This window comes from Schistocerca nitens, chromosome 2 (assembly GCF_023898315.1).
Source record: "Schistocerca nitens isolate TAMUIC-IGC-003100 chromosome 2, iqSchNite1.1, whole genome shotgun sequence".
NCBI lineage: Eukaryota > Metazoa > Arthropoda > Insecta > Orthoptera > Acrididae > Schistocerca > Schistocerca nitens.
In genome coordinates this window covers 890,445,633-890,466,847 of record NC_064615.1, presented here as the reverse complement: position 1 = coordinate 890,466,847, position 21,215 = coordinate 890,445,633, and the positions used below count along the sequence as shown (strand labels likewise).

General features: G+C 39.4%; 1 protein-coding gene across 1 annotated transcript in view; it reads left to right on the top strand.

Moving 5' to 3' along the window:
• The window catches only part of LOC126237202 (NFX1-type zinc finger-containing protein 1-like), a 399,723-nt gene that overhangs the window by 128,459 nt on the left and 250,049 nt on the right, over window positions 1-21,215 (top strand). The window contains exons 4-5 of the mRNA XM_049947082.1: window positions 4,193-4,336; window positions 9,816-10,005. Coding sequence (XP_049803039.1) covers window positions 4,193-4,336; window positions 9,816-10,005 — 334 coding nt within the window. The remainder of the gene's footprint in view (window positions 1-4,192; window positions 4,337-9,815; window positions 10,006-21,215) is intronic.

The window sequence follows — 21,215 nt, the reverse complement described above, 5'->3', positions numbered from 1 at the left end:
AAGTAATGCACAAGTGTATTGTTTCTGTAGCCTTCCCTTTATTGGTCATCAGAAAGCAGTGTTACAATCAGCAGGGCAGATGATCATTCACAATTTTCTGTCATTTCTTCTGAGCGTGAGCAAAACTCTTGATGATCATATTTTCTCACATACTATTTTGTGTGGTACGTGAAAGCAACTATCTTAATTTCATTGAATGAGGTGTCACAGTGGTTGACAGATTGATTTGCTTTCATGAAGACTAGATTTCAATATCACCCAGCCATCCCCACTTAGGTTTCCATTGAAGGCAAATAGCAGGATGGTTCTTTTGAAAAGAACAGGGTTGAGTATCTTTTTTTGTACTTCGCCAATCCTAGCTCATGCAATCTCTAATGACGTTGTCATCAATAGTGTGTTAAACCCGAATCATCTTTTTTTGATAAAACAATTTAATTGGATAGATAAAACATCTACTTGCCAAGTGCGGCAGAATACATACATAAAAGAAGGTTATAATTAGGCATGATTTCGGAACCAGTGGCTCCTTCTTCAGGAAGAAGTGTTGAAGGGGAAGGAAGAGGGATGAAGGAAAAAGACTGGAGAGGTCTAGGAAAATGTGTGGATTTTGGGAAAGTCACCCAGAACCGCAGGTCAGGGGAGGCTTACCACATCTTCTCATCCTGTGCAGTAAGCCTCACCTGACGTGAGGTTCTGGGTGATTTTCCTGAAATCTACCCATTTTTCTACACTTCTCCATTCGTTTTCCTTCCCCCTCTTCCTTCCCCTTCAATCCTTCTGCCCGAAGGATGAGCCATTGGCTCCAAAAGCATGCTTAATTACACCGAAGAGCCAGAGAAACTGGTACACCTGCCTAATATTGGGTAGTGCCCCCACGAGCACACAGAAGTGCTGCAAGTTGACATGGCATGGACTTGACTAAAGTCTGAAGTAGTGCTGGAGGGAACTGACACCATGAATCCTTCAGGGCTGTCCATAAATCCATAAGAGTACGACAGGGTGGAGATCTCTTCTAAACAGCACTTTGCAAGGCATCCCAGATATGCACAATAATGTTCATGCCTGGGGAGTTTGGTGGCCAGCGAAAGTGTTTAAACTCAGAAGAGTGTTCCTGTAGCCACTCTGTAGCAATTCTGGATGTGTGGGATGTTGCATTGCCCTGCTGGAATTGTTTACATCTGTCGGAATGCACAATAGACATGAATGGATATAGGTGATGAGACAGGATGCTTACATATGTGTCACTTATCAGAGTCATATCTAGACTTATCAGGGGTCCCATATCACTCCAACTGCACATGCCCGCACCATTACAGAGTCTCCATCAGCTTGAACAGTCCCCTGATGACATGTAGGGTCCATGGATTCATGAGGTCGTCTCCATACCCATACACTCTAATGGTTTTGGAGACATGAGAAGTGGTGCAAAACTGGATTGCGAACTTCACGCTTGTCTTTCTACAGTTGATTTACTTGAAACGTTTAGCCGATCATCTTCTCTGGATATGTGGCTGCATCATTCTCCACAACTTCTTCTACGAAAAAATAATGCTGGTTAGAGGAGCTAAAAATGCTCTCTCTCTCTCAATAGAAATAACTCGGTACCCTCATACTTTCAGTTCAGTTCAGGTATATTTTCATCTCCACAAGTTTCATATATAAGCATACAAACTCTTGCAAGTCAACTGTGCCGATACCCATTAGATACAACTAAATATAATTACATTGTGATGGGTTTAATAACCACCAGAAATTCAAAAAACAGGTCTTGCTTCTATCAAGTCTAACACCATGATTAAGTGAGAGTCTCTAGACAAATCATGTTTCAATTGTCTATAACAATCACAATTACTCTCCTGCCAAGGAATAATACATAGTTACTCCTTGCATCCTCCATACATTTCTATGGCACCAGCGGCAAACACTTGTCGGTGTTGCTCGTTTGACACAACTCTTGTCTTCCACGATAAACGTCCATCCTGCACACACAGACACGTGTTGCACAGTAAATAGGCTCTCTCTCTCACAGTTATCTCTAAAACATCACGTGTTCGAGGCAGCAGAAGGTCGAGTGGTTCCAGAATTTACATGGAAATTCTCGAATCACTACAACACGTCCATCAACTTGATACAATTTGAAATGGGACACGTCCAACCAGGCAACATCCAGTCATCAACAGACCAACGTCAGTACTGACGGGCCCAGGCGAGGTGTAAAGCTTTGTGTTGTGCATTCATCAAGGGTACACGAGTGGGCCTTCGGCTCTGAAAGCCCATACCAGTGATGTTTCATTGAATGATTTGCATGCTGTTGTTGATGGCGCAGCACTGAAATCTGCAGCAATGTGTGGAAGGGTTGCATTTCTGTCATGTTGAATGATTCTCTTCAGTCATCTTGTTCCAGTTGTTGCAGGATCTTTTTCCAGCTGCAGAAATGTCGGAGATTTGGTATTTTACTGTATTCCTGATATTCATGGTACACTTGTGAAAAGGTCGTATGGGAGATTCTGTGTCCCATCACTCATGCGCCGACTATAACACCAAGTTGAAACTAACTTAAATCTCGATAACGTGCCATTGTTAGCAGCAGTAACTGATGTAACAACTGCACCAGACACTTGTTGTCTTATATAGGTGTTGCTGACTGCAGCACCGTATTCTACCTGTTTACATATCTCTGAGTTTGAATATGCATTCTTTGTGCATTGTACTTAATGTTGCTCCAGCAATGGCAGAGTTTAATCGCATTGGGGTCATCGCTCTAATCTGTAAATTACATACATAACCTCGAATTCCACTCATCAGCTCCTTACTATCCTTGTGTGAACCGTCTATTAGTTGGACCTATTATTAGTAATTGTCACCATAGAAGGACTAATATTTGGCTGTGTAACCATTTCTGTCTGACTCTCCAGTATTCTGATTTTGAGTTGCTTATAACGTGCTAATGGTCTTACATCACCACTCATCGAGCAAATTATGTCTGAACAAAATTTCTGCTACGTAGCTGCCCAGCCGTGCTAAAAAAATCAATTTTAATCACTTTGTTGATACAACATAGTACTAGACTTTAATGTCAACTACTTTGGTTTACCTGAGTGGTGTTCCTATGATTTTACTTACTTCACATGGATTTAATAACTGTAATTTGGTCAGTAGTAGTGATAGCTGTTCAGTGTTGTCAATGTTATGATCTTATTGACATAAATTGCCTTTCTGTTTGCCAGAGATTTTTTTGCACTGCTGCATTACTTTATTACACACTTAGTAGCAGTAATGTTATTATCAGCCTTAGTTTTTTCTTGTGTCTTGTAAACTTCTGCTTCAGTGCTTCATTTATCATGTGGCCATATCTGCTATTCTTGTTAGTGGTGGTGGTATGGTATTCTGCCTTATGGCAGGTCTTGTCATTGGTTAAGCCTCTTCCACTTTTGTCTGTCCATAGCCAGTCTTTTCATTTCTGAATATTTGTCTCCTTCGTTATTGTCCAGCATTTGATACCTTCTTTTTCCTCTTCCCCTTTTTCCCTGCACCATTCCTTCTATTCCTTCCTTCAATAAACAGTCCCTCCAATCCAGTTCCGTTTTCTCTTTCTGATGACTTTCATCCTGTTTCTTTCTTCTCCAACTCTTCTTAATACTTCTTCATTCCTTACTCAGTCTTCCCATTACACTTTTTCCATTCTCCTCCATATCCACATCTGTAGTGCCTCCAGTCTTCTTTCATCAGTGTCCAGGTCTCCACAACATACTGTGCAACCCTCCAGATGTAACATTTGCCAAGTCTTTTTTTCAGATCTTTGTTTAGTGGTCCACAAAGTAATTTCTGTTTTCTCTTGAATCCTTCTTTTGCCATTGCAGTTCTTTTCATAATTTATGTTGAGCAATACATATCATACATTATTACACTTGAGAAGTAATTGAAGTTAATAACATATAAAAATAAATTTACTCCTCTAAAGTGAGGATTTTTAAAATTTTTTTGGAGGAGCATAGAATGATTATTATTTTATAGCCACATCAATAAAGTGCTGAAGAAAATTACAGATATATGTTGTAGTAGACAGTTGTGCCAGCAGCTATATCGAAAATACTTACGAATGACCTTTCACAGAAAACTGTTTAAAATATCACAGTATGATTGCTGTCTATGAATTACAGTTTTTTAATCAAAATTTGTTTTCATATTTCAGGTAACTGAAACGGTCAGTCGTCGAAACCTATTTGAAGCAGAATTCCTAGTAGCTCTTTGCAGATACCTTTTGCTTCAAGGATACACAGAAAGTGAAATTACTATACTGACAACTTACTCTGGGCAGATGTATTACATGAGGAAAGTAAGTACTGTGGAGAGATGTATTACATGAGGACAATGAGTGATAATGAATAATATAATCTTGATGTATTGTGGAATGCATATTATTTTTCACTTCCATGAAAAGCACATGGATAAAAGAAAATGAAAATCAGCAGAGGAGAGACAAGACAATATTATCTAATGTCACTCTCATGTGATGGTCTCATCTGATGCAGTGTGTCATTGAAAATACTGATGCAGTGTGTCATTGAAAATACATCATATTCAGGATATAACATAAATATGATTATTTGAATGTAGGCTTTCCCGGCGTGTACTGCTGATGAAATCTTCTCAGCCTTCCATCTGGATGACTGCGTTCAGATTCTGCTACTTTTTGATGAATGTCATTCTCATTGACTTCAACTTATGGTGAAATGTCGATGATGCGTGGGTATCCCATCTACAAGGGTAGTTTGGAAAATAAGTTTGGTAATAAAAAAGGAATCAAATACACATAGCGAAACTAATTTATTTCACAAAAATCTATAACACTTACATTACTTTTCAGTGTAGCCCACATAATTTTCCAGGTATTTCTCATAGTATGGTGTGAGTTTATGTATTCCTTTGTAATAGAATGTCACCACCTGTGTTGTCAACAATGTGGTAACGTCATCGTTGTTGAATCACTTACCACCAAGGAACGGTTTCAGATGCTGAAAGAGATGAAAATTGCAAGGAGGGAGGTTTGGGGCTGAACAGAGGATGACCGGAAACGTCCCAGCCAAAGCTCTGAAGGAGTTGATTTTATTACATTTGCAGTGTGTAGTTGGGCATTGTCATGAATGGGAACCACACCTTTTGAGAGCAATCTTTGTGCTTGTTCTGGATTGCACTGTGCAATTTCTTGAGCATCTCACAATAAACATCCTTACTGTATATTTCATCTTGTGGTAAAAAATCAGTCACCAACCAGTTCATCAGAAACCACTCTTCGTCATGCACTTGATCATACCCTTCCTTAACTTGTCAGACCTGTCTTCTCACCATTGAAGCACGTATTGCATCTTCTCCATAAACCTCACAGATTTCTCAATGAAAATCACTTGGTTTAATGTTATTATCATTCAAAAAATGAATCACAGATCTCAGTTCACACATGGTGGGATTTTTGATCAATGGTACCATTACAAACAATCACTATGAATGACACACAACACAGAGCAAGCACAAAATGGGGTCAATTATTTCTTCTTGAACCAGAGGTACTACTGCACATGAGCAGAACTGCTGTCGTAGTAGTGCTATGGAAAAAAATCGTAACAGAACTTACTTTCCAAGCTACCCTTGTATATAACTGAGTAATAGCATTCTCTCCCCACCCCTTTCTCTGGCATGAGGGCTAGTGAGGATGGTCAGTTACACTTATGGCATCTTCTGTCTTGGCCAGACTCAAGTGTCAACTGCTGGGCATGATCTCAGCATATAGCTGCTAGTTTAGGGTTCCATTCCAAACTTAACTGGTAGCCCTCATCAGTGTTGATGAGCTTGTCATGCAGTCTTATCTCAGTTAATTCTTTGATGATGCTCTCCCAGAAGCCAGTATCTTGGCACAACATTTTTGTTTTTTTGTACTCGAACATATGTCCCTACTTGAGGCCGTGTCTGCCACTGCCGATTTCTTTACGCCTCAGATGTACACGTTTAACGTGTTCCCGGCAGTGCTGTGAAAGCTGTGTTTGCCCAGTGTACTGGTGGCCACATTCACAAGCGATACTGTGTATACCAGGTATTTGCAGTTATAATTTGTCCCTCACCAAGCCAAACAAATCTTTCATTTTTTTCTGCTGCTTGAAGGATGGCGTGGATATTGTTTCTTCTCAGGATTTTGGCTGAGGGAGGCCCAATATAGGGGATAAAAGCAAGCTTATCTTCCTTTTTCGCTTCCTCTTCTTTGCGGATGGCTGTGTAATTCATTTTCTTCAATGCACATCTGATATGCACTTCACTGTAACCATTTTGGCAAAACACATTGCTAAGGTGTTGCAGCTCAGCTGGGAGGCTGTCTTTGTCGCAAATAGCATGTGTGCTGTAAACTGGCATCATTAGAGTGGCCCACCACAGTGCTGGGTGGTGATAGCTCAGTACATGAAGAAATAGATCTGTGCAGGTCTTCTTTCTGTAGACTGAATGTCCCAGGGTACTGTCTGCTTTTCTTTTTATTGCAAATATGACAACAACAGAATGCAAAGTGCTAAGAGTGCTAAGAGAAATGAAAACACCATAGTTCTTCCTGCTGACAAAGGCATTATCTCCGTTCCACTATATGCTCATGCCTGTCACCTGAAACTACACCCTCTGCTGCAGGATCTGGCCTACTTCCATATTTACATTGTAGTATATTATGTATCCACAGTCCAAGAAATTTAGTTTCAGTGACCTGCTCAATAACATTATTGTCCATGGTAAGAAATTTAGTTTCAGTGACCTATTCAATAACATTATTGTCTATGACAAATAGTTGTATGTATGATGTATGGCTCTTTGATGGGCAGGTCACATGAGCTGTTTAATACATATTAAGGAAAATGTTGTTATCACAGCACAAGTGCAGGAGGCTTTCACTGCTGTCAACTCTGTTGGCTCTTTTCTGCTTTGGAAAAATGTTACAAAAGAGGAGGTTTATATTATCAGTGAATAATAAAGTTACTGTTGATGATATGTTTTCTGTGAAATTGCTAATAAAGGAAAAAAAAAGAGGGGTAGTCTAAAGTTGAGCCTTTGGGGCTCACGAGGTTACTGATGTATCTGAATAAGTTTTCATTGCATCATTGGTTGCTGTTTCTACCAGCTGCTCTTTATTTGATACATGTGACTGAAAGCACTCATTGCAGACTCCTCTTAGACCATAAGCATCCTGTTTGGGTAGGAGCTGAGTGTGTGACTGGATCATATTCCTTTGTAAGATAAATAAAAAGTCCACGAGCATAATATTTTTCATTAAATGGATGTTGTTTCTGGTCAGGAAATTAAAAGAGCCTCATTGATTTATTTATTTATTTCCCCAAATGGCAAACTATATTGTGCTGTTAGTAGGGAATCACTGTCAGGAAAGACTGTTTCTCAGGTACATACAATTTTTTTCAGTTAATTTAGGTGCATTTCAGATGATGGAGGCAGGCTGTGCTGTTTGCCCAGTGCTCACAGGGATACATCAAACCTACTTGTTACATACATCCTCCCAGAATAGCACATGGCTTTTGTAGATTCAATTTGGTTGCTAATATTTTCTGGATATTATGGTCACATAAATTTATCTTCTAGAGCTGGTCTTGCTAGTCACTCCCAGCTAGCAGTTTCTTCACCATGCTCGGATCTCCTTCTTCGGACATTTTGTGCATTAACTGGAAAAAGAACTGAGTTCTCTCCTCAAACAACTTAAAGTGTTCATAACCAGAGCTCTATCAGTTCAACCATATATTGTCAGATTAACCATTAATACAATGCACATCGATAATCCAAAACATTGTGACCACTGTCCATCACAACATTGAATGCCACCTGGTGGCGTTGCAGGCTTGTGACATGTAACAAAAGTATGCAAGTGGAGCAGACACAGACAGAGGATCACCCCAGCAAAGACGTGGGCTTCAAATGGGAAATCCATTGAGGTAAGTGACTTTGACAAAGGGCGTATTGTTATTACATGGAGCCAGTGAACAAATATCTTGAAAACGGTGAAGCTGGTCAATTGTTCACATGCTACTGTTGTGAGCATCTATTGAAAGAGGTAAGAGGACAGTGAAACTACCACTTGGCGCTAAATAGTTGGACATCCAAGACTCTTCACAGAATGTGAGGTTTGGAGGCTTGTCTGATCTGTAAAGTAGGATAGATGGTGATCTGAGACATCTGTACTGAAGGAGAACAATGCTGGTGCATGCACAAGTGTTTCAGAGGGCACTGTTCATTGTACATTGTTGAACATGGAGCTCTGCAACAGACCAACCCTACATGTTCACATGTCGGCGCAACCACATCGTCAATTACAATTGCAGTGGGTGCAGGACCACCGGAATTCAACTGTCAATCAATGGATAAATCACATTTTTGCTACACTAGGTCGATGGTCATTTGGACAAACACCGTCATCGAGTTGAACGGTGGCTCGAAACGTGCAGCGCACCATGGACACAGGGTGGGGGGGAGCAGTATTATGCTGTGGGATACATTCTCCTGTGCTTGAATGTGATGTGTGGTAGTAATTGAAGGCACGCTGATAGCTGTGAACCACCTGTGTCCCTTCATGCTTGATGTCTTCCCCAATGGCAGTGTCATCTTTCAGCAGTGTGGTTGCCAGGAGCCAGAACCATGCTACAGTGGTTTGAGGAGCATTATAGTGAACTCATGTTGATGTCTCAGTGACCAAATTCACCTGATGGAACCCATCTGGGTTGCAGTCGGGTGCTGTCACTGCGTACACAAATCAACAGACTGTTATTTATGCGAATTATGTGACCTGTGCATAGACATCTAATGCCACGTACCTCCACAAACCTACCAACAAACTGTCAGATACCTGATACGCAGAGTCAGTGATGTATTTCATTCCAAAGATGAACCAACAAGTTATTAAACAGATGGTCATAATGTTTTGGTTCATCAGTGTACTTTACAATGATCACTAGGTTCCTCCTCCTCTCCGGGGCATATACAATAAAACAAGTTCAGTACATTACATTTTGACTAATGTTCGTTGCTAATGACAGAGTAGGATGGTGCAGTGGTTAGCACACTGGACTCGCATTTTGGAGGACGATGGTTCAAACTTGCGTCCAGTCATCCTGATTTAGGTTTTCTGTGATTTCCCTAAATTGCTTCAGGCAAATGCCGGAATGGTTCCTTTGAAAGGGCACAGCCAACTACCTTCCCTGTCCTTCCCTAATTCCCTAATCTGATGGCACAGATGACCTCACTGTTTGGTCCCATTAGTGAACTAACCAAGCACTCATTGCTAATGAAGTCTCTTTGGTTATTCCTTGGTGTTCCACCATAATGCCTTCCATTAGTGGCTGCATGGAATAACATGACCTTCACAGCAAGTGACAATATGTATTCACCACTTATGCCCACAGGAGGTGCAACTGTTAGGTGGAATGGCAGCAGCAGATTGCTGCTTCCATACCATGTGACAGTGGCATTCTAATCTGAGCTGCTGGAGATGATGCTCGTGTGTGTGAGATGTGCTTGCTTGTGTGAATGTGTGTGTACGTGTTTCTCTTTCTTTTTCTGACGAAGGCTGTGGCTGAAAGCTCTTTCTGTAAGCACCTTTTAGTTGTGCCTGTTTCCAACTTTGTGTCAGCTTTATGGTAAGTAGGACTGTATCTTTTTGTTACATTGTTAATATTAGAATTTGGAGTTTTCAGTGTAGTGTAGTGTAGCATAATACACACTGAAATTTATTTCATTGTGTTTATCTTAACTATTTCATCATTGCTGCTGCCTTAAACTTTCAGCTGAAAAAGGAATCTGGTGCACTTCAGAATGTCCAAATAACAGCTGTAGATAACTTCCAGGGTGAAGAAAACAAAATAATTCTATTGTCATTGGTGAGGAGCAATGAGGATGCCAACATTGGTTTTCTTAAAGTTGAAAATAGAGTATGTGTAGCTCTCTCCAGAGCTAAAGAAGGCTTTTACATGATTGGTAAGTTATGTTTTAATTGTGAATGGCCCACCATTTAGCTAAAAAACAAATTGTGTTTATTGTTGTGACTTTCGTATGGTTAAATAATGCAATTTTAAAGGAAATTTAGTTCACCATGCTAGTTCAAGTTAATATAAGTAGAAGGGAGATTAGAGCTTGACACCCCTTTGATGACAAATTCATTAGATGGAACACAAGCTTGGCTAGGGGAAGAGGGGGAAAGAAATTGGCCAATCCCTTTAACAGAAAGGGACAGAAACAATGAAAATGAATCAAATGTATTTAAAAATTATAACACCATTAGGAAAATTGAGAAGGAAGAGAGAGAGAGAGAGAGAGAGACGAATAAATCTCTGTGTGTGATACTTAATAACTGCATTTAAAATGGACAAATAAGTAAATCTGAGATGGATAAATCTTTGTGTGGGGGGATTTAGCAACTGCATTTAAAATGAATAACTAAGTAAATTTATTGTGACTTGATCAGAAATACTTGGACACTCCAAAGCACACGATAAAAAAATCTTGTGTTTTTAATGAATTTGGATATATGTTTTATCTGTCATCCCAATGAAATATAAACCTTATAATAAATTATGTGTTATTTCATATAGTGATAGTGTCAGGGCTCTCACAAAAACTAATACTAATAAATAATTGGATAGCTTCAGTGTAGTGTGTCACATATGTGATTGAGTAGTTAGAGTGTCTTGTAATTAAGTCAATAAATGATGAATAACATGAACTACAAACACACTTTGTGTTTGCACTTCTGCCTTGACTTTACTTTTTGGATCGCTTGATACGTGTGTATCATCAGAAATTAAAACATAAATTGAAATTATTTTGAGAGCTAGATTTACTTTTTTCCACAATTTCTTTTCATTTTCATATTATGACAAAGTGCATTGAGGAACTTAATTAGAAATAACCACAGTATTGAAGAAAATGTTCTTGTCACCATAGTATCCAACTTCAGCATTTCACTTGATAGAATGTTACCAGACCTTGTAATGCCAGTTGGCATGACAGACAAGCACAGGATGGGTAAGATTCGTGATATAGGCACATTTGTAGTGGCCATATTGTGAGTACCTAATGAATGCCCATCTCCATTTTGGGGGTTGTTCAAACATTGAGCTTTTCTCGTGCTAATGTGTTGCTACTAATTCAGTTCAGGAATACCCACATCTGCTAGTCATCTTCTGCAGTTGCAGTAGACTATTTCAAATTGTAACAGAAAACAGGTGGATCAGCATAAGCAAATCGCTTGCCAATTCAGTGCTGGACAACAACACCACCACCACCACCACCAACAGCAACAACAACTAGTAAGTAGTTATATGATCCCTGAACCATCTTGTGGTATGCATTAGGGACTGTCTGACACATGTACTACAGCTCATTGCACGTCACAAGATACAGAGATTAGCATAGATAAAGGGCGGGCAAAGAGTGGTCCGTGGGCCACATTTGGCCTGCTGAGAGTTTTTGAGTGGCCTGCCACGACAGCCAGAGAAATCCGCTTTTACCGAGGCTTCCATCCTATGTGCGACCCAACTTTTCTACTAGGATGACCACACCATTACCCGTGTACAATTCAGGTACTAATCACACAAACTGAGTTGGCATTTGGTTTGGTGGCTGATGGTAGCGCACAGAAAGGTATTTCCCGTTTATGATTACTCCCATCAGTCACCACGCCGAATGTCAACTTGGTTTCCGCATATAGTATGATGCACACTGTTTTTCTGGTTGATCTGGTGTACTTGTATATGCAACAGTAAATATATAAATTTCCAGCTTTAATCAGTCATCAATGTCATTTTTTTAATGAAGAAACACACATTTTTTTGTTATCACAGTAACTGAAGCAGTGTTGATTGTGTCGTGAAACAATAGACATATATAAGGAGTAGAATAGGAGAAGAATTACGAAACAAAACATAGCAAATTTGGCAGCAGACTTTCCAAGGAAGAACACAAAACAAAAACTGTGGATTTTTGTGAAAAGGCTGATGAAGCAACAATCATTATTTACAAAGCAATTAACACATCAAAATAGTGCCACAAAAGCAGATTTCTTGGTAACCCATAATTTAGGTAAATGCAACAAGCTTTTTTTTTTCAGACGATGAGTGTGTGGTACAGAGTACAAGCATATTGTGTCCCGATCTTGCAAGCAGTTCATAGTCAAGAAGGACTATAGTGCAGTCCAAGGACTCAGTTTTGATGAAATCACATAATAACTGAAGACTGAGCAAAGGTTTTGTTTGGTCTTTATCGGCATTGGGTGGGAGCACAGGACATTGCACAATTATTTGTCTTTATCCATGGAGTGAATGAAAATTTCGTCATCACAGAGGAGTTAATTGGCCTACAGTCAATGACAAATAGAACCACTGGTCAGGACATACTCAAGCGTGCTGTGAATTGTGTGGAGAAAAGTGGGTTCTCCAGGAACAAAACTGCAAGCGTTATGACCAAAGGGGCCAGAGTGTTCTGTGGGAAAGTTGTAGGTATGGTTAAGTTTAAAAAAAAAAAAACAACAAGTTACATGCCAAGACACAGACAGTGATATATTGTCTTTTCATTGCATTTTGCATCAGGAGAGCTTTTTAAAGCAGTGCTGGACTTAATGCATGTGGTAGAAGTAGATGGTATTGTTGGTGTGTTGCATGCAACCAGAGCGAGGGTGCTGCACCATTGACAGTTCAAATCGTTTCTTGAGGATGTAGAGGCACAGAGGTAAAATGTGATGTACCACATCGGTGTGAATTGGTTGAGCCTTGGCAGTGTTAGAGTCTGTGCATTGCAGAATGAAATCGTCTTATTTCTGAGCACACATGATATATCTTACGATTTTGTGAGAAGGGGAGACATGAGATATTTTCACCCTGCTATATCTCAGAAATTGAATGGATGGATGTGACGTAGCAGGGAAAGAAGTTGTTTGCACATAAAATTTGGGAACATGTAACATCTTTCAAAGCACAACAAGGCAAGGCAAGCAGGTAAAAGCAATTTTAGCATTTCCCTTCATTAGGAGTACACAATGTGCCTGAATGTGTTTCTGGTAATATTAAGGGTCCCCTGCAGAGTATGGAGGAGCAGGTCACAAGATTTCAGGACTGTAAGAAAATAGAACCAAAGTTTCATGTGCTCTCTTATCCCTTCACTGCAGCTGATGTTGACACAGCACCTGAGGATGCAGCTTGAACTTATTGGCATGTGGTCAGATTGCACTGTGAAAGCAATGTTTAATGCTGTGACATTTCTTGACTTTTTGCCCTGAAAAATTTCTACTCTTGAAGTAGTTTTGTGGGTGTAAGTTCTTTTGGCTCTATGTATATTTGTGAGCAAAGTTTTTCTTGCTTCAAGATGTTTGTTGTTGTGGTCTTCAGTCCTGAGACTGGTTTGATGCAGCTTTCCATGCTAATCTATCCTGTGCAAGCTCCTTCATCTCCCAGTACCTGCAGCAACCTACATCCTTCTGAATCTGCTTAGTGTATTCATCTCTTGGTCTCCCTCTACAATTTTTACCCTCCACGCTGCCCTCCAATGCTAAATTTGTGATCCCTTGATGCCTCAGGACATGTCCTACCAGCCGATCCCTTCTTCTAGTCAAGTTCTGCCTCAAACTTCTCTTCTCCCCAATACTATTCAATACCTCCTCATTAGTTACGTGATCTACCCACCTAATCTTCAACATTCTTCTGTAGCACCACATTTCGAAAGCTTCTATTCTCTTCTTGTCCAAACTATTTATCGTCCATGTTTCACTTCCATACATGGTCACACTCCATACAAATACTTTCACAAATGGCTTCCTGACACTTAGATCTATATTCGATGTTAACAAATTTCTCTTCTTCAGAAACGCTTTCCTTTCCATTGCCAGTCTACATTTTATATCCTCTCTACTTCGACCATCATAAGTTATTTTGCTCCCCAAATAGCAAAGCTCCTTTACTACTTTAAGTGTATCATTTCCTAATCTAATTCCCTCAGCACCACCCGACTTAATTCGACTACATTCCATTATCCTTGTTTTGCTTTTGTTGATGTTCATCTTATATCCTCCTTTCAAGACACTGTCCATTCCATTCAACTGCTCTTCCAAGTCCTTTGCTGTCTCTGACAGAATTACAATGTCATCGGCGAACCTCAAAGTTGTTATTTCTTCTCCCTGGATTTTAATACCTACTCCAAATTTTTCTTTTGTTTCCTTTACTGCTTGCTCAATATACAGATTGAATAACATCGGGGAGAGGCTACAACCCTGTCTCACTCCCTTCCCAACCACTGCTTCCCTTTCATGCCCCTCGACTCGTATGACTGCCATCTGGTTTCTGTACAAATTGTAAATAGCCTTTCGCTCCCTGTATTTTACCCCTGCCACCTTTAGAATTTGAAAGAGAGTATTCCAGTCAACATTGTCAAAAGCTTTCTCTAAGTCTACAAATGCTAGAAACGTAGGTTTGCCTTTCCTTAATCTTTCTTCTAAGATAAGTCGTAAGGTCAGTATTGCCTCACGTGTTCCAACATTTCTACGGAATCCAAACTGATCTTCCCCGAGGTCAGCTTCTACCAGTTTTTCCGTTCGTCTGTAAATAATTCGTCTTAATATTTTGCAGCTGTGACTTATTAAACTGATAGTTCGGTAATTTTCACATCTGTCAACACCTGCTTTCTTTGGGATTGGAATTATTATATTCTTCTTGAAGTCTGAGGGTATTTCGCCTGTCTCGTACATCTTGCTCACCAGATGGAAGAGTTTTGTCAGGACTGCCTCTCCCAAGGCCGTCAGTAGTTCTAATGGAATGTTGTCTACTCCAGGGGCCTTGTTTCGACTCAGGTCTTTCAGTGCTCTGTCAAACTCTTCACGCAGTATCATATCTCCCATTTCATCTTCATCTACATCCTCTTCCATTTCCATAATATTGTCCTCAAGTACATCGCCCTTGTATAGATCAACATGAGCATATATAGAGGCTCCTGGACAGACATTATCTAGCATGTGGTGATTATCTTAACAAGGAGTCTCGTTCCTGATACTTTTTTTAAATTTTTTTTTAAGGAAAGTAGAAAAGGGTGACAAATACTTGATTGTATCTATAAATAAACTGTTTATAAGTGTCACTATTTTATTTTATGTACATTTATTAAGTTTTATGATTCAATTTACACTGTTTCTGAAGTATAAAGTTAAGGAATAAATTCAATCATTTTGAAAGGTGCTGTCCTCTAGTAAACGCCACTTCCACAAAGTGGCCCTGAGTCAAAATAACTGCCCACCCCTGGCATAGATGCAGGCATACCATCAACAGACACTCAAAATTCTGGAAAGATGTTTCCTACACTTATGAGTTAAAGTACAAATTAGTAAGTGGATGTATCAGGGTACAAGTACATCAGTAAACTTATGAGAATGTGCATTCCATTTACCAACAGGGCACCCTGCAGGCAAATGGGGGAGATATTCTCGCATTTGGAATATTGACATAGGTAGAAGTGAGGCCTCTGATGTGTCTGACAGTAGATACAGGAATCAGCAATATGCATTTGTTAATTTCCTTACTATTTCATAACAGGTGGCCAGTATCTTCAGTTAGACAGTTAGACTACCAAATTGATTGTGAATTGTATCATTGGTTTAAGGAACAGTCCATGGACAAAAGGCAGCTGATTTGGTCCCTCTTTACCTGACTTCTATCCTACTAAACAGTACTGTGTCTAATTTGATTGCACATAAATATATTGATCAATTTTTGAAAGGTCTAATTGGTGGCACAGTATCCTTGTTACTTTAATTATTCACTCTCTTCTTTAGGACAACGTAATGAGAGATTCTTTGAAGTGTAGAACATGCTGAACTGTGATTAATTTATCTATGTTGTGTTATGATTTTAACTTGTTGTCCAACTGGCCCACAAGGAATTTTAAACAGTGTTTTCCATTTACTGTATGGCCATTTAAGTCTAATTCTGATGCTAAAAGATCATTAAAGCCAATATGGAATTGTGTAATAAGAGTCTTTGGGAGATTAAGACAAACTTTTAGCTGTGAAACACTTGAAGTCAACGTTGACTATTATCTGAGAAGTTAACCAAGTTTGGACATACGAGTAGTATGCGTATGTCATCTGCAGATGTTACTTTTTAAACCGCTCTTTAAAATCATTGGAAGATCATTTATGTGTGTTAAAAACAAGAGCGGGTCCAGTACTAGCACTTGTGACAAGTCACATATGTTCCCCTTTCTGAGATTAGTTTCATGCCTGTGACACAGTCTGTTGATGACATCATTTCTGTTATGAGAGTAAGATACAGTCCATGTAAGATGAGTACCTTTAATGATATAACATTTTAGTTTGCTAAGTAGGATTTTGTGATGCATACAATCAGCAGCTTTGGGAAGTCACAGAATATACCAACAGGATAATTTTTCTTATGTAGCTCTGATAGCATTTCTTTAGTGAGGTGTTGCGTTACTTTGTCTATGTAGAGTCTATTGCGAAAGCCTAACTAAGAGGCAGTTACCAAGTTCTGCTCAGTTAAATGTGTCAGTATGCAATATTAGAGCACTTTTTCAAACAATTGTGTGAAGATTGGAAGGAGTGATTTTGGTCTGTAATTAGAGTTTGCTTGCGTACCTCCAGTTTCGTAGATGAGCGTTACTACGGCATATTTAAGTCTGCAAGGAAATATTCCCTGAGTGATTGACTGATTACAAAGATAGCTTAGGGTTATCCTATAAAGTCAGCACAAGATTTTAATGTTTTAATAGAACTATCATTGTCAGCAGAAATCTCTAGTAATGTAATGAATTTTGTAATCTCCATAGGGGTTGACAAAATCTTCTGGGGCTTCCATCTTGAGTGGCTGCATTGAAATTATAAAATAAAGAGAACCCAAGGATCTCAGGAAATACATAACCCGAGCATTAAAAACTTACTTTTCAAAATACTCACAAAATAATAATTGAAAAATAAAAGAAACAATTGACAAACAACTCCCAAAAAACCAGATGGGATTCAGAAAAGAAAGATCAACTCTGGACGGCATAAGAACCCCGCTAAAGAACGTGTGTTGCCCTTGGAGATAAAAAAGAAGTTTTGTATAGTATTAATTGTAGACTTCACAAAAGCCTTTTATCTTATAAACAAAAAGCCATTGACAAAAAGCTAGAGGAAACCCCTAAGGAGTAGGGAACTTATGAGTCATGTCCATACTCTAAAGGAAAGAAATAAGGATCTTTAGGGAGACTCAATATGTCAATTATTGTTTATCCTTACACTGAAAGAAATTATATAAGAATACCCCAAAGGAGGGGTAAAACGTCGTGTGCATATGCAGATGGTGCAGTAATATGATCAAAAGGAATTATAAAGCTACATAAAGATATGCAACATGGAAGATTGGTGTGCCAAACATGACTTCAAAATAAATGCGGCAAAAACAGAGATGCTGGAGCTCAGAAATTGAGGAAAAGCACCTGCATCAGCAGATATCTTGATGTGGGAGAAAAAACTAAAAATCATACCAGACTTCAAATACCTTGACAACAAGATACAAATGCATGCAGAAATGTTAAATGAAACATGTAATAGAGAAAGCAATGCAAGCAATAATGGCTATTCATGAAATAGATGGTATTAGATACCTCGGCATAGAGACAGCAGATGGCACTATTCAGAACCAAAAACCCACTGATGTACAGAATAGAAATTATCGGCCCACACCTCACAATGAAAAACTTAACAACATTAGCATGAGTAAAGGTGATGTATATAAAGAAAGTGATCAGTGTGTCTAAAACTATGTGATGCAGACTCCGTATACTTGCTAGCGAGGGAATTCTTTCTGATTGAAGACGTATGGATAAGCCTGATGATGCTACCCCATACCAGTGCTTTGGTAAGACTGTTAAGAACATTGCCAGGAAAAAGGGGAGACATACCTCCAAAATTTTACAGCACAGGGTTCATTACTGACTGAATGAGGCACTTGGTAACCAGAATGGCAGTCCATAGTTTCCACCAACTTATCTGCAACAACACGTGTCATGAACAAATCACAATGTGTGATTGTAAACTTTATAACAAAATAGGCCACTGTTACATTGTTGAACACTGTACTAAAAGGATGCAGTTAGTGACTATGCAAACCACAATATGTAAAATTTTTACTTTCTTGTGTTATTGTAGTTGTACTTTCAAATTGTATGTATATTGGTTGCAATAAATATATTATTATAACAATTTGATCCTTGAAATAACTTACAGGATTGCAACTAGTTGACATCGTCAGCAGCAGCCGATATTTTGACACGTGCACATCCTGTGATTTTCATGGCAAACTGCAGACTGTAAATTTGAAACAACCTCAGTTTACAGTGCAGTTCCAGGAAGAACACACACACACACACACACACACACTGTAAACTGTGTAGTGCCACCACACAACCACTCTGTCCTTCTCTTTTTTTAACAAGGGAGAGAGCAGAATTCCACACAGAATTTAAGCAAAAGCCTGCATCTGTATTTATGAGGTTACTTGCTAATTTAATTTCAGCTGCTTCCTTAATAACAGTATTTCAATAGCAGGAAATTGATTCCAGAATCTCAGTGTTCTTATATTCCGCAGGATGACTGGTGCCGAGACAATGTTCTGCAACAGCAGATTTTTGGCTGTTGTGTGTATGTGTGATGCTTATGTTCAGTACACGATCCTGACCAATGGATAACATACCTCAACTGCAAGGAATATATAGACACCCACCCTGCACTAACCGAGATCATTCTTTACAGAACCTAAAAGAACCTTATTTTAAATGGTGGTTGAAAATCACATTTCACATCATATTTCCACAAAATACAACCAGTCATGTTGAAAATGGCCCCTGTGTAAGGCTAGAAGGCCATAGACTTTGGTGCCACCTCGATATTATTTATTATCAGTGATCTGATGCATAGTTTGTGATAGCACAACACGTCTGATCTGTCTTTCACTATAACTATTCTGATGAAAGATGACCTCAAGATGAGGTAACTTAGCTGATGAACTCTCATATAACATATAGGGAACAGCACAATAAAAATCAAGGCTTTTGATAGTATTCTGCAGAAAGGAACTTTTCTAGGACCCTGTTAGTCTTTTTCTCAATACGTCTTGTGGGGTCAGCATTGAAACCAGCATGTATTGACAACAGTTCTGTTGTTTGCCTCTTGACAATGAAAACTTGAGCGGTTGTTAGAGCACCTGAATTCAGTCCACTCAAATATTCTTTTCATGATGAAGGTTGAAAAGGATGGCTGCCTTGCCCTCCTTGACATGTTGGTCAGGGTACTTTATGGTACTTTGGGTTGTGCCATTTATAGGAAGCTTACTCCACTGACTTGTAACTACAAGCTAATATTTGTCACCATCCTGCACAGTGTGAAGGGGTATCTCATACCTTGGCTCACAGGGCCCACGTTGCCTCATACCCTGAGAGTTTGTTAGCTGAGATAGCCAATTTTGAGGTCACTATCATCAGAATGGTTATAGTGAAAGACAGATCATACATGTGTTGCACTGTCGACAAACAGTGCATTTGGGATTGATGGTATCAGGTGGCACCAAATTCTACATCCTTTTGCTGTATTTGGAGACCATTTCCAACAGGATAAGTTGTATTTCGTGGAAATATGATGTGAAATGCATTTTTTGACCACCACATAAGTTGTAGTTTCCGTTAAGGATGATCTTGGTTTTAAGGCAATTGTCTATTGTATTCCTTAGCTGCGGCATGTCATATATTGGTAAGACTGACAGGACAGCGGGTGACTGGTGTACTGAGTGTAAGTCTCACAGACACTTACATGCTGAGCAAATCAGTTATTGCATAACATTGTCTTGCCGCCTTTCATCCTATGGAGTATGACAACACGCAGATTCTGGCATGCGCTTTCAGCTATTGGTATAGTGACACTAAGGAAGCAGTTGAAATTAAATTAGCAATTAACCTCATAAATAGAGATGGAGGTTTTTGCTTAAATTGAAATCCTGCTCAATGCCAAAAAACAGAGGGACAGAGTTAATGGTACCACACCCCTATTGGTTATTAATATTCACTATCAGTAACTTCTGAAATCGGTCGTCTTTGCTTGTGTTGTGGCAGTAGTTTGTGTATGTGTGTGTGGGGGGGGGATTATCTTTCCACAACTGCAGTGCATACTGAGGTTTTAAATTCCCTTGCACAGTGCTTACTAGCTGCAGTATTGCCTTGAAAATGACAGGGAGTGCACCTGTCAAAATATCAACGGTTGTCAATGATGTGACCCACGTACATTCATGTAAGTTATCTGAACATTGTATATGCCAGGGAAAACTTGGGCCTCAATTTGATCCTGATATTTTATCCCTGATAACTTCAGAATTTCGAGTCAACACTGTCAGAAGTTTTTTCCTAAATAAATATATGTCTCTTCCAGGCGCGGCTCGTAATTAAAGGCTCTGAGGCGGAGCCGCCCCAAAATATATGTTAAAGTAAATTTCGCAAGAACATATTACAAAATTTAAATTATCAGGACGAATTTCGCACATTTCCCATTCCCATTAAAATAACGACGGTCAACGTTTTTGGAACTGTTAGTATCGATAGATGTTTTCCGAACGGTTAGTAGTGTTTAGGCTGCGCCTTGGAACGTCCGTAAGCTGCATGTAGTAGCGGTATGGGGGCGTGGCTTCTACATAGTACTGCTCTTTATGGGCGACCCGAAGGCTCAGAGCTTGCAGCCTAAGGGTGTCATACCAACCACCACACATTTTTCACGTTCCACTATCTATGTAATAAAGGAATGCAGAGTGGCCGAAACTTCGCTATCCAATCTCTGTTTCTGCACATCTCTACTACGCTTCGATGCGTCATTAATCGACGTTTAGTATTATTGTTTTGATAATGTTTTACATAGTTGTTTTGTTTCTACCATTGGTTATTTTATCCACATTTACAATAAGTTTGCAAATATCCCGCCAGAGTGCACTAGACGACCGTAACTACAGGCTCTCTAACCGTAACAACATTACTGCCATCTAGCGAGAGTTTCATAAGTGATTAGAGGACAAAGCGCGCGAAATTTGTCCCGTGACTTTACTTTCCTTGCTTGCTGATGCTGACTGCTTTTGTTGATATCGTGTGATATTAGCAAGTTTCTTTTTCGGAGT